This window comes from Anas acuta, chromosome 6 (genome assembly GCF_963932015.1).
Source record: "Anas acuta chromosome 6, bAnaAcu1.1, whole genome shotgun sequence".
Lineage (NCBI taxonomy): Eukaryota > Metazoa > Chordata > Aves > Anseriformes > Anatidae > Anas > Anas acuta.
Genome location: NC_088984.1, coordinates 492,176 through 504,419, shown reverse-complemented (window position 1 = coordinate 504,419; position 12,244 = coordinate 492,176). Strand labels below are relative to the sequence as shown.

The 12,244-nt window shown below is 44.6% G+C and overlaps 1 protein-coding gene across 10 annotated transcripts in view; it reads left to right on the top strand.

Moving 5' to 3' along the window:
* TANC1 (tetratricopeptide repeat, ankyrin repeat and coiled-coil containing 1) overlaps window positions 1-12,244 on the top strand; it is a 114,577-nt gene that overhangs the window by 16,904 nt on the left and 85,429 nt on the right. For 5 of the 10 annotated variants that reach the window (XM_068686857.1, XM_068686856.1, XM_068686852.1 and 2 more), the window contains exon 1: window positions 3,006-3,534. The exons of 3 other annotated variants lie outside the window; for them this stretch is intronic. In XM_068686857.1, the coding sequence (XP_068542958.1) occupies window positions 3,021-3,534 (514 nt within the window). In that variant the 5' untranslated portion in view covers window positions 3,006-3,020. Of the gene's footprint in view, window positions 1-3,005; window positions 3,535-4,241; window positions 4,446-12,244 lie in introns of those variants that run through there. 2 more of the 10 variants (XM_068686862.1, XM_068686861.1) reach the window with 1 other exon arrangement.

Here is a 12,244-nt window from a genome sequence, read left to right as displayed (position 1 = left end):
ATCCCACAACAGCAGCATCATAGCTCTGTTTTTTTGGCTCAGATTTCAGAGACAAAGACAAAATCATAAAAAGCTGCCAGAGCTAAGACATTTCCTCCGAGACAGAGAAAACTCCTCTCTTTCCAGACAGAGGCCTCATCACACATGCAGAGTGGAGGGAAGAGAATGTGATTCTCTGCAGGAAGAGGGAAAAGCTGCTGGCTGAGCTGCACAATGTTCTGCCCTTGTTTTGGGACAAGTCTCCAGCTACTGAGCTGCTGAAGTCAAAATGAAAGAAGTGTGAGATAACTGACTTAACTGACTTTCTGCTGTTGTACCCCTGAGAGCCTTTGTCTCCACGTTGCTCTGCTCCTCCAACACCATACAAGGCAGTCCCGGCAAGTGTTCTTATGAGGATGCTCTTCTATGTAAGACTGCAACTCGTTTCTGAACACATATATGGATTCTTTTCTGTACCCCTCAGAGACCCACTGAAAGATGCTGCGTGAGATGTATGCACAGCATAGAAAATGTCCTACAGTACTCTGACACTGTAGTAGTTATTTTGCTGTTAAATTCATATTTAGTTGTTCATAATGAATTAAACATGAAGATAAATCGTAGTTTGCTCAGCAAATCCTTACTGTTATTTATAGATGTATTTCATACTGTCCCTACATTTTCCTTTTTTTGGTATGAGGAATAATCTTTTTGTTAATTATATGAAAGTGTGATGTAGAAATTATATGTAGGGACGCTAATCAGCTTGGCCCAAATGCAGGGGACAGCTGGATGATTGGACATTCGGGATGGAAAAGGCAAGCCATTTGAGACTGGGAGAGAAAAATACATCATATGAATGTTTCTGCTAACGTTATCAACTGCTGTGCTCATAATGATGGCATTCAGACCACCACTGCTACATGTGTCTTTACCTACTGAAACAAACAAACAAACAAAAACAAAAAACTAACTCTAAAACCATTAACATGAGATGGTTATCTAAGCGTAAAAACCACCCAGAGATAATGCTCTGTAGTGGTTACTTTGATACAGCTCATCAGGGTTACCACAGGTAGCAATAACCTCAACTAGCTACACCAAAGTAAAAATATCTGTACTTCATTTCAAACTGGATTTTATGCCAACAGAACTGTTTCAAATTACCTCTTGTGATAGAACAAATCTTCCTTGCTTCTGCAAAAATCTTAAGTGTCAACATTAAAAGCAAGTTGGAATGACTATTGTGCTACTCAGATAAAGTTTTAACAAATTCTTTCAGTAATGCTGAGATCCTTGTCATCAGTTATATTCTGCTCATCTATTTGATGCTTGATTTTAAATCTCGTATTTTAAAAATCATGAAGTGAGCATAAGGATTTTTAAGTAGAGTTCTGCAACTGGGAACTGAGAGATTACTAAGTACCAATTACTTAAGTAAGTTACTGTCAGACACAGTTGAACTGTTTACACAGACTAAATGCTCAGAGGGATGCACAATGGCAGATTAAAAATAGATACCTGAAATTGGTTTCAACCATCTGCAGCACCCTTCCACCTGGGAATCTTACCTAGCAATTGAGTTTTTCCATCAAACACAATTTGTTTTATTGCTGCAGTTTTCAAACCACTATATTAAGGTAAATGGTCCTCAGATCTCTTTTACCTTACAGGCTGATCTGAAAAAGTGGCAGCTGAGGAGCTGATACATACCTACACATACTGTGCAGACAACAGAAGGGTAGGGAGCATACAAGGGAAGCAGCATCCAGTTTTAAGCCACTGTTGCACATATGCTGGTGGTTTCACTAAATACACAGCAGGAGTAGGGTTAGGGTTAAAACCTTCAGAACCCTAAACTTCAGAACTGAATCTTTCATTTTTAAATGAAAAAAATCCTGAAATTAATGTCACCAGTCTACTATCTATATAAAAATATGGACAAGTTCATTTCTCATTTTATAACAGAAAACACAAATATATACAGGTTTTGATAAAAAGGTTTCAGCATTTATTTTAGCCAGCATTGCTATATGCTGTTGTTTGTGATCTCCATGTGAAAGTAAGTTTCAAATAAATAAATAAAAAAGCAAGTACGAATGATTCACATGATCTTATGAAAATATGCAAGAGAAAACAAAACAAAACAAACAAACAAAAACAGAAAACAAGTGCTCAGATTGCAAAGTCAAATCTCAGAAGCCAGAAAATGCTCGAGTTAAGGTCTGTTACAGTTTAAAAAGCTTTTAATGTCAAGCTTTCTTCCATTACAGTAGTTATATATCATAATCACATTATCCAGTTATATTGTCGAAGAACTGAATGCATTAGGACTGCAACTGCATCATCTTCAGCCTTCATTTATTCAGTTCTCTTCTGCACCCCAATTTTTCAGTATCTTGAGAAATGCAGCACAGAAACCAGAAAGCATGTCTCAGTGCTTGTTTTACCAAGGGTGTATTCAGAAGTGGTATCGCCTCTGCATATGCTCACTAATCCCTTGTTTATATGTGCAAAGAATGCATGAACTTCTTTTGCTACAGCACCATTCTTGTCGAGTTGCGTCACCATGATAGCCCCAAATCCTTTTACAGGTGCTGCTTTCCAAGCCAGAGCATCTCGCCTTCGGCACTGCGGTCACGGACCTCGGTCCTTGTTCCCAAATGCGTCAGTCTGAGTCTGCCTGTCTCAAATGCCTCCCATGCCCCAGTTTAACAAGTAATTTGGATGCCTCTGAGAAATTTTGTCAGCATCATTTACATTCCACCGATCTTTTTGTCCTTTGCAGATCGTGTCTGCAGCGATGCAATCATTTCCAGTGTTGTTTCAGCCTTTTTTATCCAGGCCGTGTCGCAGTGCTCAGGAGGTACCCAGCACCTGCACGTTCCCCGAGCGGCACAAGGCAGCCTCCGGGGACGGTCGCCCCCGGGTGGTTCGCGTGTTCGGAGCAGAAGCCCCGCAGACCCGAGCCGCATCCGCAAGTGTTCAGCACCCTTAGCCTAGCCGAGGTCGCTGCCGTCCAGGCACGCTGCAAGAGAAAGATGAGGAACAGACGGAACGGAGCGCGCTCAAAAGGCCGCGCACCGGCACGGGTACGCCTGAGTACCCGGGTAAGCTCCCGGCACCCCCCCGCCCGGAGCCGTCGCGCCCGGCCCTGGGGCCGTCGGGGCTGGCGGCCGCCGCCAGTGCCCTGCCCGCCGGGGGGCGCTGCCCTGGGGTGGGCCGCGGGGCCGCGGGGCCTGCGCGCTCGGGGCCGGCCCAGGCCTGGCGCCGCCGGCACCCGCCCCGCTGGGCTCTGCTGCGGGCCGCGCCCGCCCGTCCCGCGGGGGCTGCGCCGAGCGGGCCGAGCCGAGCCGAGCCCGGCCGAGCCGATCCCGCCGCCCCGCCCCGGGCGCTCCCCGCCCCGCGGAGCCGGTCCCGTGGAGAGGCGGGGACTGCGGCCGTCCGCCGGCGGTGAGCTCATCCCGGCGCCGCGCCTGCCTGGCCGCGGAGGAGCCCGGCGGGGGCCGCGCCGCGGGAGCCGTCGGGGAGGCGAGCGGGGCCCGCGCGGCGGAGGTGAGCGCTCGGCGCCCCGGCCCCGGCCCCTGCCCCCCGCGCCCCCGCCCTACGCCGGCGGGTGCGGGCAGCGCCCTTCGCCCGCTCCCTCCAGCGGCGCTCGGCGGTGCCCGCGCGAGTGAAACTTTGCGGCCGCGGAGCGCGGCGGGGCCGGGCCGAGGCGGGCGGCGGGGCCGGGGCCGGGGCCGGGGTCGGGGCCGCGCGGGTGGGGGCAGGGAAGGGAGAGGCGCGGCGGGCCCGGAGCGGGGCGAGGCCCGGGGAGCAGCCCGGCAGCCCGGCCTGCGTGCCGGCCGGCGGGGGGAGCAGGAGCCCGGTCCCCGGCAGCGCGCCTGCCCTGCGCTGCTGCCGGCGGCGAGCCGTAAGGGGCGCCCGGGCGAGAGCAGGACGCGGGCGCGGCCGCGCCTGACAGCCGGGCTGCCCCGCGGACGGGAGCGCCGGGCCGGGCCGGGCCGGGCCGTGTGGCGCCGCGGAGCGGTACCGGGGGCCCCGCCCGGGAGGCGCGGACGCCGCGCGGCTGGGCCGGGCCCCGCGGCCAAGGGCTCTGCCCGGTGCTGCCCGGGCCCCGGCGCCGCGCCTGCCCTCGGCCCGGCTGGCTGCGCTGAGTGCTCGCACAGCCGCGCTCAGCGGGTTTCGCAGGATTGCTCGGTCCGTGCTCGTGGCGTGTCGGAACGCAGCGTCAGCTCGTGTTTCGGACGGCGGTGGCTTAAAAAAGTACCTCGATGGCCGTGAAGTGAAAAAGCAGCAGGAAACAGGGATGGGAAATCAGTGTGGGATCTGGCATCCTGCAGAACTTCCTCCCGCGGCTGTTTGATACGCAGCTGCCAGAAATCGGCCTTCTCCTGTTCGCTCTGAGCCAACGCTTAAGTGATGGGAGAGTGGTATCGTGACATTAAATAATGCTGGTAAACGAGGTAAGCGTGAATACAGTTTCTGTAATTGTTAGTGCAGTGTGCTTAGAGCTTCGTGTACGTGGGCGCGCTAAGGTGCTACTCGTCTTGCTTTCTGGGCTTAGCTAGCCATCGGAATGGTGATAAATGGTGTCGGCTGCAGAGCCCAAACATGTTTGGCTCATTGCCAAAGTCGCTCAGCTTCCCATAACAGTCTGTAGGAAAAAGACGTTTTGTGTGTCTAACCACAGTCCTGAAGTTGGTGCCATAGCAACTTTGTGATCTGAGCATACACTTTGGAAGACAGCTAAGCAGTCTTAGCAGAATTATTCTGTTCTTCTTTAGCTGAACTTTGTGCTGTCATCAGGATTAAGTCTTTCTTTGAAGATGAAAGATTAATCGACAAGCCTTCAAACTTTCTGCTGTCTAGGAACATCGGCCTGATCTGTTGGGTGTTTGTAATGACACCCATAAACACATCTGCAAATTGAGATTTATAATCATGGCTTTAAACTTAAGATTTGTCTGTAGAGATGCTCTTTTCACTAAATATTAGTATTTCAAGCGCTGTCAGAAGCTAGATCTTCGTGCTTTGTAGAAAGACAGAGGAAGGTCAGCTTTGGATTTCATGTATGACTATGGTTTGAAAAGGATGGGTCAGTTCATGTCTTTTGGCTGCTTCCAGCACCCTAAACAACACGCAGGCCCTGGAGAGTTTGTTTACCACAAAACTGGCAACAGAAAAAGAAGAAAACATATGGCCTTAGAAATGCACATGGCCTTATTTTTCAAAAATGTTTGTAGAGGCAATGCTGTTATAAAACTGGCTTTTAAATAATCTGTAAGGTATAGTTTAACAAATGGAGTGGGGAAAAAAAAAGCAAATACAAAAACAGTGCATGATCTTCCCAGTGCCTTTAGTTTTGTATTTAGCTGTAGTTTTAAAGGTGCCTTTTAAAAAAAGTTTGTTTTGGTGGAACCATAAAGTCTCATCTTGTCCTGAAGGGAAGTAAGTAAAGGGGTCATTTGCTCATAAATGCAAAATATCTGGTGCATGGCCTAATATTAATGTGTGAAATTCCTATCCTGTCTCTTTTTACCTTCTCCTTTAAAATTCATTATTTAGCATGACTGATTAAATTCTTTAGTATTTGTTGTGTTTAGGATATTTTTGTAAGGTTGTCAGCACACTTACCTGATTAAAGGTACTTGTCCAAGTATAAAATATACTGTCGAGATTTTGAGATGCTCCCTGTTCTGTTCTTAGCCTCGCCATGCACTGTGCATTCACTGTCCTGAGGCCAGTACAACGCACCTCGCTGCTGGTGCACAACGGAGACAGGTTGAAGTACAGGGTCTGTTGCACAGTCTGAACCAGAACACAGGTCTTCTGCCATCCGTTGTTGAGCTTTGGCAAAATACCGCACCTCTGATCTCCTTACTGGAGCAAAAATTTCCCGTTGCTTTCTGTTGTTGTTGTTCTCCTCTTGTCTTCACAAGGAGACTAACCCTGCAGTTTGCCTTGTAGTTATTTCAGGCTTCTGTTCTGTGTAGGTGCTGAATAACTGTAAACGTCTTTTTCATCCATCCTTGTCAAGCCTGCGTCTTGAAATACATGCAGTGTAGTTCTCATTAGTGTAATGACTTCAACTTTTTAATGTCTTGTTTCTTCAGTCATGTTTTTTGTTTGTTTGTTTTTGTTTCCTCCCCTCCACTCACTGGTAGGAGGCACACTAAGCCGTAGCCTTAAGCGATAAAGGCACTTTGGAACCAGAATACTGCATTTTGCAATATCTTAATATCTTGGCTTAAGTGTTCAGCCTCCCTGTGTAATGTATGGAGATACTCCTGTACCTAAGTGATATTCATGAGAGTCTGGAAGCAGAAGGCTGGGTAACACAAAGCCTCTGTTAGAGGTGTTTCTCCATCGCTGAGAGAGGAATTGACTGGGAGTTTTTTTGTTTTGTTTTCAGCTTCCTTAAATTCATGGTGCTGCTTTAAAGTTAGGACTCGTGAATTATCAGTAGAGGCAAATTTTCGTGTTTTAGATTTCTTTTCTAACACTACTCTGTATTTCAGAAAAGTCTCCCCAGACTCCAGACCGGGCCCATGATGCCTTCCTTGCCCTGTGATTAGCGATCCAAGTATTGCTCAAATTCAACTTTTTTTTTTTTCCTCTTGTAATTATGCATCACATTCCGGTGTTGTAAGAAATTAAGTATCAAAGAAGAGCATGCAAGGTGAACGTGCAACACGTACCCCCCTGCGTGGGAGGGGGAACAGTTACAGGTTTTGGGGGGGCTCGAGCACTGCCCATGCTGGTGGATGCGCCGTGTAACAACAGCGGTGGGTGACTTTGTGACCCAAGTCAGTGGCTTTATTGCTGAACCCTTAACTTAATTTCTTCCCCTTCCCTTCTCTGTGTTCCCCTGTCTAGTTCAGACAAATCTTTAATTAAGATACTCAAGAATTAGCATGGTTGTAACAAAATCTGAAGAATTCCTAAGCAGTCTCTTTGGCGTAATCCTAGCTGCCACCATGGTTGTTTTTCTAATGCAGAGAGCAAAGCATTCTTGGTCATGTTAAGAAGCCCTGGCTTCTAGTTGAACTTATGACTTCCTCTGTTAAGGTCTTTAATTTTTACATATATTTATAGAATTAGCAAATATTGTCAATACTTGTGTTATCTGTATCTAGCAGCATATGAGGTGCAGTTTCAGAAATGTGTAGGATGAAAGGGTGAGGGTTTGCTGCTTGTTTGCTGCATATTTCATATATTTGGTAATTAATAGTTTTAAAAACAAGATTGTATGTGGGATGGCTGCTGCCTTGTATCCAGGTTGCATATATGGTCTGGGTGGTTGTTTTTTTGGGGGGGGATTGGGGTTGCTTTTTTGTGTGTGTGGTTTTCTTTTAGGGGGGAGGTTGATGGGTTGATGTTAGTTTTTATTTTTTTAAGACTTGATCATAGTCTTGGTTAAATCTAGATCCAGCCAGAGAGAAGCTGCAACTTGTTAACAACACAGGAAACGCCCTCAAAGAAAGTTTTTGATGTGTACGTTAGTGCGTAAATGTGAACTCTGCAGCTACATGGCGGGAGTTAGGCAGTGGGGAGCCCTGTTCCACTGAAGTGTGGGATGGTTGGGTTTCTTTCGGTGTTCTATTAGCTTCTGGTGGAACTTTGCTGCTGCATACTTAATTATATTTAAGTACTAATTATTAAATATCTATGACTTGTCGAAAGCTGGTAGTCATGAGTCAAATTCAGAGCTATTGCACTTAAAATAGCTGTGGTGTTTTAATTGTTGGAAGAGACAGACATGAAATTAAACTTTTTTTAAAACCAGCTTTGTTTCATCTGGAAAAATGTTAGAATTTGAGTAAAGACTACCTTTCTTCTTTCAATCACTTAAAATGAAACTAATCAGTTTCTTTCTTAACAGCTGTCCTTGCCTTTGAATCTCTGTTTCTGGCCAAACTTTAACAAGTTAGGGTTTGAACAACATAAAAGTAAGAATGAGTAGAAGCAGAATATGACCTGTGACTTCTGAAACTTAAGTGAAATTTAAGTTGCTAGAGAGCTTAATGTGTGGATTGGTTCTTTTGTTTGTTATGGGGAGGGGGAGGGGGGCTGTTTCTTTTGTGTTTTTTTTTTGGTTTTGAACAAGAATGACAAAACATTAAAAAAAAAAATCGTAATGTGAATTCTGGAGGGGACTTATTTTTGTGGTTTACACCAGAAATGCCTTTGAGTTGAGTTGATCGTTAATGTGCTTCAGGGTCTGTTTTACACTGGGCTGGATTCCCATTGAGGTCAGAAAGGGAGTTTTTTTGCTTAAGTAAGGACAGAGTTTCTGGATTTTTCTACAATATTTGCCTGAAACTGAAAGTTTCAAGAAGGAGGAATGTTACTGCCACAAACTATAGACATAGTTTTGCTATGACAAAGTAAAATCTTCAGCACTTTCCAAGTACTGATCTCGAATCTTTGTATGCATGAAAGAATTACTTTGAAAAGTTTAAGAAACAATGAAAAGACGTCAGGGGAAAATTTCCCTTTATCCTCAGTTAAGTTATACTTGGCAAAAATGGAATGGAGTAGGAACATTGTGCCTCCTGGCATGAGGTACCTGCCTACTGTCATGATGTACTACCAAGCTAGTGCCCAATTTCAGAGTTCTTAAAGCTCTGGGAAGGCAGAGCTGGTTTGTGTAGGGTTGTCACTTCTTCTGCGTGTAAGCTGTTGCTTGTGCCACCGTGGTGCATTACCAGATGTGTTTTCTGTAGGTTTGCAGCAGGTCAATCAACGGGTGATGGAACACTTCCTAAAAATAACTTTACACTCATTCAGTGAAACCAGGCATGGTTTTGAAATCTTGGGGGGAAAAAAATAATAAAGTGGTGTTTTATTTTTCCTGACCAATAATTCTGCACTTTATGACTAAAAGGCAACGCAGAAAGGAGGGCAAAAGTGACATTGTTATTTTGTTCTGTAGAGTTCAAAGTGCTGTAGAAGTCTGCACCAAAGGATTATGCCGCACGATTTGTTAGAGGGGATTTTTCTTCCCGTGCCTCTACCACGTTCTCCCAGGGCTCTTGCAGCCTCTGCTGTAGCGTTTGCCACCACAGCCCCGTCTGGGGCTTCTCGAGAGAGCTCCTGGTGTTGACAAAGCGTTCTGCTCGGGTGCGTTGTCCCACAGAGAGCTGCTGGCTGTCTCTGAGACATCTAACAGCATCCCTCGATCTGCTAGAAATTATATGCTTCCTGTGTTTTTTATTTTCCTCCTATTTTCACCAGGTCTGCTAATAGGAAAACCAAATGCTTTCTTCCTTGGTGGGACTTGCTTGGTTGAGGGAGAGCTTTAAACAGTCCTTTTCCTTTCTTCAAGTCGTAGTTGTTACCAGGACAAATACAGATTTTTTTCTTTCCAGTTTCTCTTCTATCCACAGGGTTTCAGGCTAAGTGCATTCTTGTTAACTTCAGTCTGCTGCTGTTGCATCTGTTGTCTTCATAAATCAGTGAACTTGGTTCATTTGATTTAAATGGAATGCTTGCAACCATCCCAGTAACTGGCCAAGGTAGAGCAGTACATACTCTCTTGGCAAACTTATGAAGATTACATAGATCTACGATAGTAACGAATAATTAATTTTTAAAGGATACAGGTTTGTATTGTTCCACTAGTTAAATTCTAGTTGTGAAGATTTATTTTTGGGGGGAAGGGTGGGTATGGGACTTGCCTGTGGAGGAAATGCTTTCTGACATTGGCGTTAGAGGCTCTTACTGGTGCTTGTCTATTTAATTACTGAAAGCAATGGGACAACTGTAAAACTTTAATCTATATGGACTTGCCAGGTACTTCATATTTTTGGTAAGAGCGTGTATGATCTTGTCTACGCCAGGGAGTTATTGCAGAATAAGGCAGGGTGTGAATGTGAAGCACTTTTCACCTTGTATAGACAAGCCTTTGATTTTTCTTGCCAGAGCGAACTCTGGGATGTTTCACCTATGTTTTTGTCCCTAGTTTGGGCTCTCTGGTGACCTTACTGCTGACAAGGAATTACATCTAAAGCATGGATCTCATGTGAGTGATTTCAGCAGTCTGCTTCTGTGGAGGGAGTACTCTCTCACAAGAAAGCCTCCAGTCTTCTTACAGTGCAGCACGTAAGCCCTTTGTGGTAGATACTGCTTTTCCTCAGTGTTCAAACAGGACTCATTTTAACATTGTAACAAGGGCTCTTAATCCTACTGCATTATACATTAAAATAAAAAGTGCTTTAAGTGAAGAGGAATTGGCAAAACACGGTTGTTTGAGTGTTTCCTTGTAGTTCGCGATATAGAGGAATGTCTGAGTGTTACTCATAAAAGAGCATAACCAATTAATTCAAAACAGAGGATTTGCATTTCATAAAAGACAGAAAGGGTAGAATCCCAGGATTTGAGACAGGAAGCAGGGAGGGTAATATTTCTGCTTTGCCACATTCCTATGGGCGAGATTTCAGGAGATAGCTGAGCCAACCTAGCAGTTTGTTGTGATTCCAAGGTGTGGTTCTCCTTCCTGCTGTACCTGCCGTGGGATCCTGCTTTTTCCAATGTCATCTCCATGGCTCATCCATCCCCTCAGTGCCTTTCAGAAAACACGAAGAAGGTTTTTTAACCTTTCCTGCCAGTTAGCATGTTGAATCATGTTACTGAGTGTTCAGACAGAACGGGCACAATGCAGCAGGAATGTGCAGCTGCCCTCTTTGGCCATCATGTAAAGACTCACCTGTTAGGACCTTCAACAAACTGTTCTTTGCTTCTCTGAAATAAAACAAAAATAAGACTGCTACCCTCCTTGAAGTATGTTACGAAGTGCAATGTGCTTAAAAAATACTGAAGACCAAGATACTCAGGAGGAAGGAGGTATATATAAATGCATAAGATATATATTGATTCATGTATCTCCTGGATTCTGTAACTTAATGTCTAGTCTCCATGCAGGCTTGAGAATATTAAAGTAGATTAGCAAACTTGGGAATTTATCTGCTGCGTTACTGCTTTAGGCTCTTTATTATTTTGTTTTAATTTATGTTGTTTTATTTAATTTTAGTTGAATTGTGCTATGTTTATGAACCTTGCATTCATGTTTATTTCCTGGACTTAGGGTCACTTAGTTGTCTTGCCTTTTTTTTTTTTTTTTTAACCTGTTTGTTAACAGATCCATTTAAGGCAGTTGCATTCTCTGAAAGTAATAATCTTCTGAATTTCATTTCTAGAACAGTTTCTAAGTTTTCCTTGTATTATTTGCCCTGTTTGAGCAGGTGGGCTGGACCAGGTGACCTCCAGAGGTTTCCTCCAGCCTCAGCTACTCTGTGACTCTACCCTACCCAAAGAAGTCTTAGTGAGCGTCATTACTTTTTGTCATTGTGTATTTCAAGTCGTTGCACAGATATCACTCTACATCAGGTAACTGAGGTTAGAAGTTATATATTCTAATGAAAACATCAAAATCTACGTGAAACAAGAGCAATATATTTTAAAAGTCACATTAAAAACTCCAAAAATATTTACTTAATAGATAATGCTGATCTCTATTTTTAGTCCTGTGAGGCAGGAAATGTGTAATGTGTCCTTTGTATGCACACTTTGGATGGAGCTTTGCATTTGTTTTCTGGCAAAAGTGAGTAGTTGAAATTCTCATCCATTTCAAGATCACAGAATCATAGAATATCTTGAGTTGGAAGGGATCAGTTGGAAGGATCATCAAGTCAAACTCCTGGATCAGATATTTTACAATCAGGTTGCAGAAAACATGCTGTCCTAGAATTTCTGAGTGTAGCTGATATGGAGAGGAAAAAAAATAGATCAGAACGTGCACCTGTATAGGACATAGATGTACAAGATAAAGACAGACGTGTAGTGTTAGGAGAAAATTATTAATGAAACAGGAGAAAAGAGGCAAATTTTGCTTTTTGAAAGGAAGGAAATGATGAAAATTCCAAGAAAAAGCAGAGAAAAAATTCTGAAAATAATCTGGTGGTGTGGATGAAGAATATAGGTGATCTGGAACTAGATACGATAAGGAATTGAAATGTAGAAAAAAGCTTTGAGTTGCATCAGCACCATCTTACTGTCACATTAGCGTGGCTTTTTTTCTAAATGTCAAACATACCGGATTCTTTGCAAACGTGGAAAGTAGCTTTGATAAGGAGAAAGCCACCTTTTCTGTATTCTGGCTGTAACTCTGACAGCAGAGATTTGTCCATTGCTGGGTTTATCAAAGGGATCTTCTATTGCAGTAGCTGGCCAGGGGTAGGTCAGCTCAAGGCCCCCCGCTTCA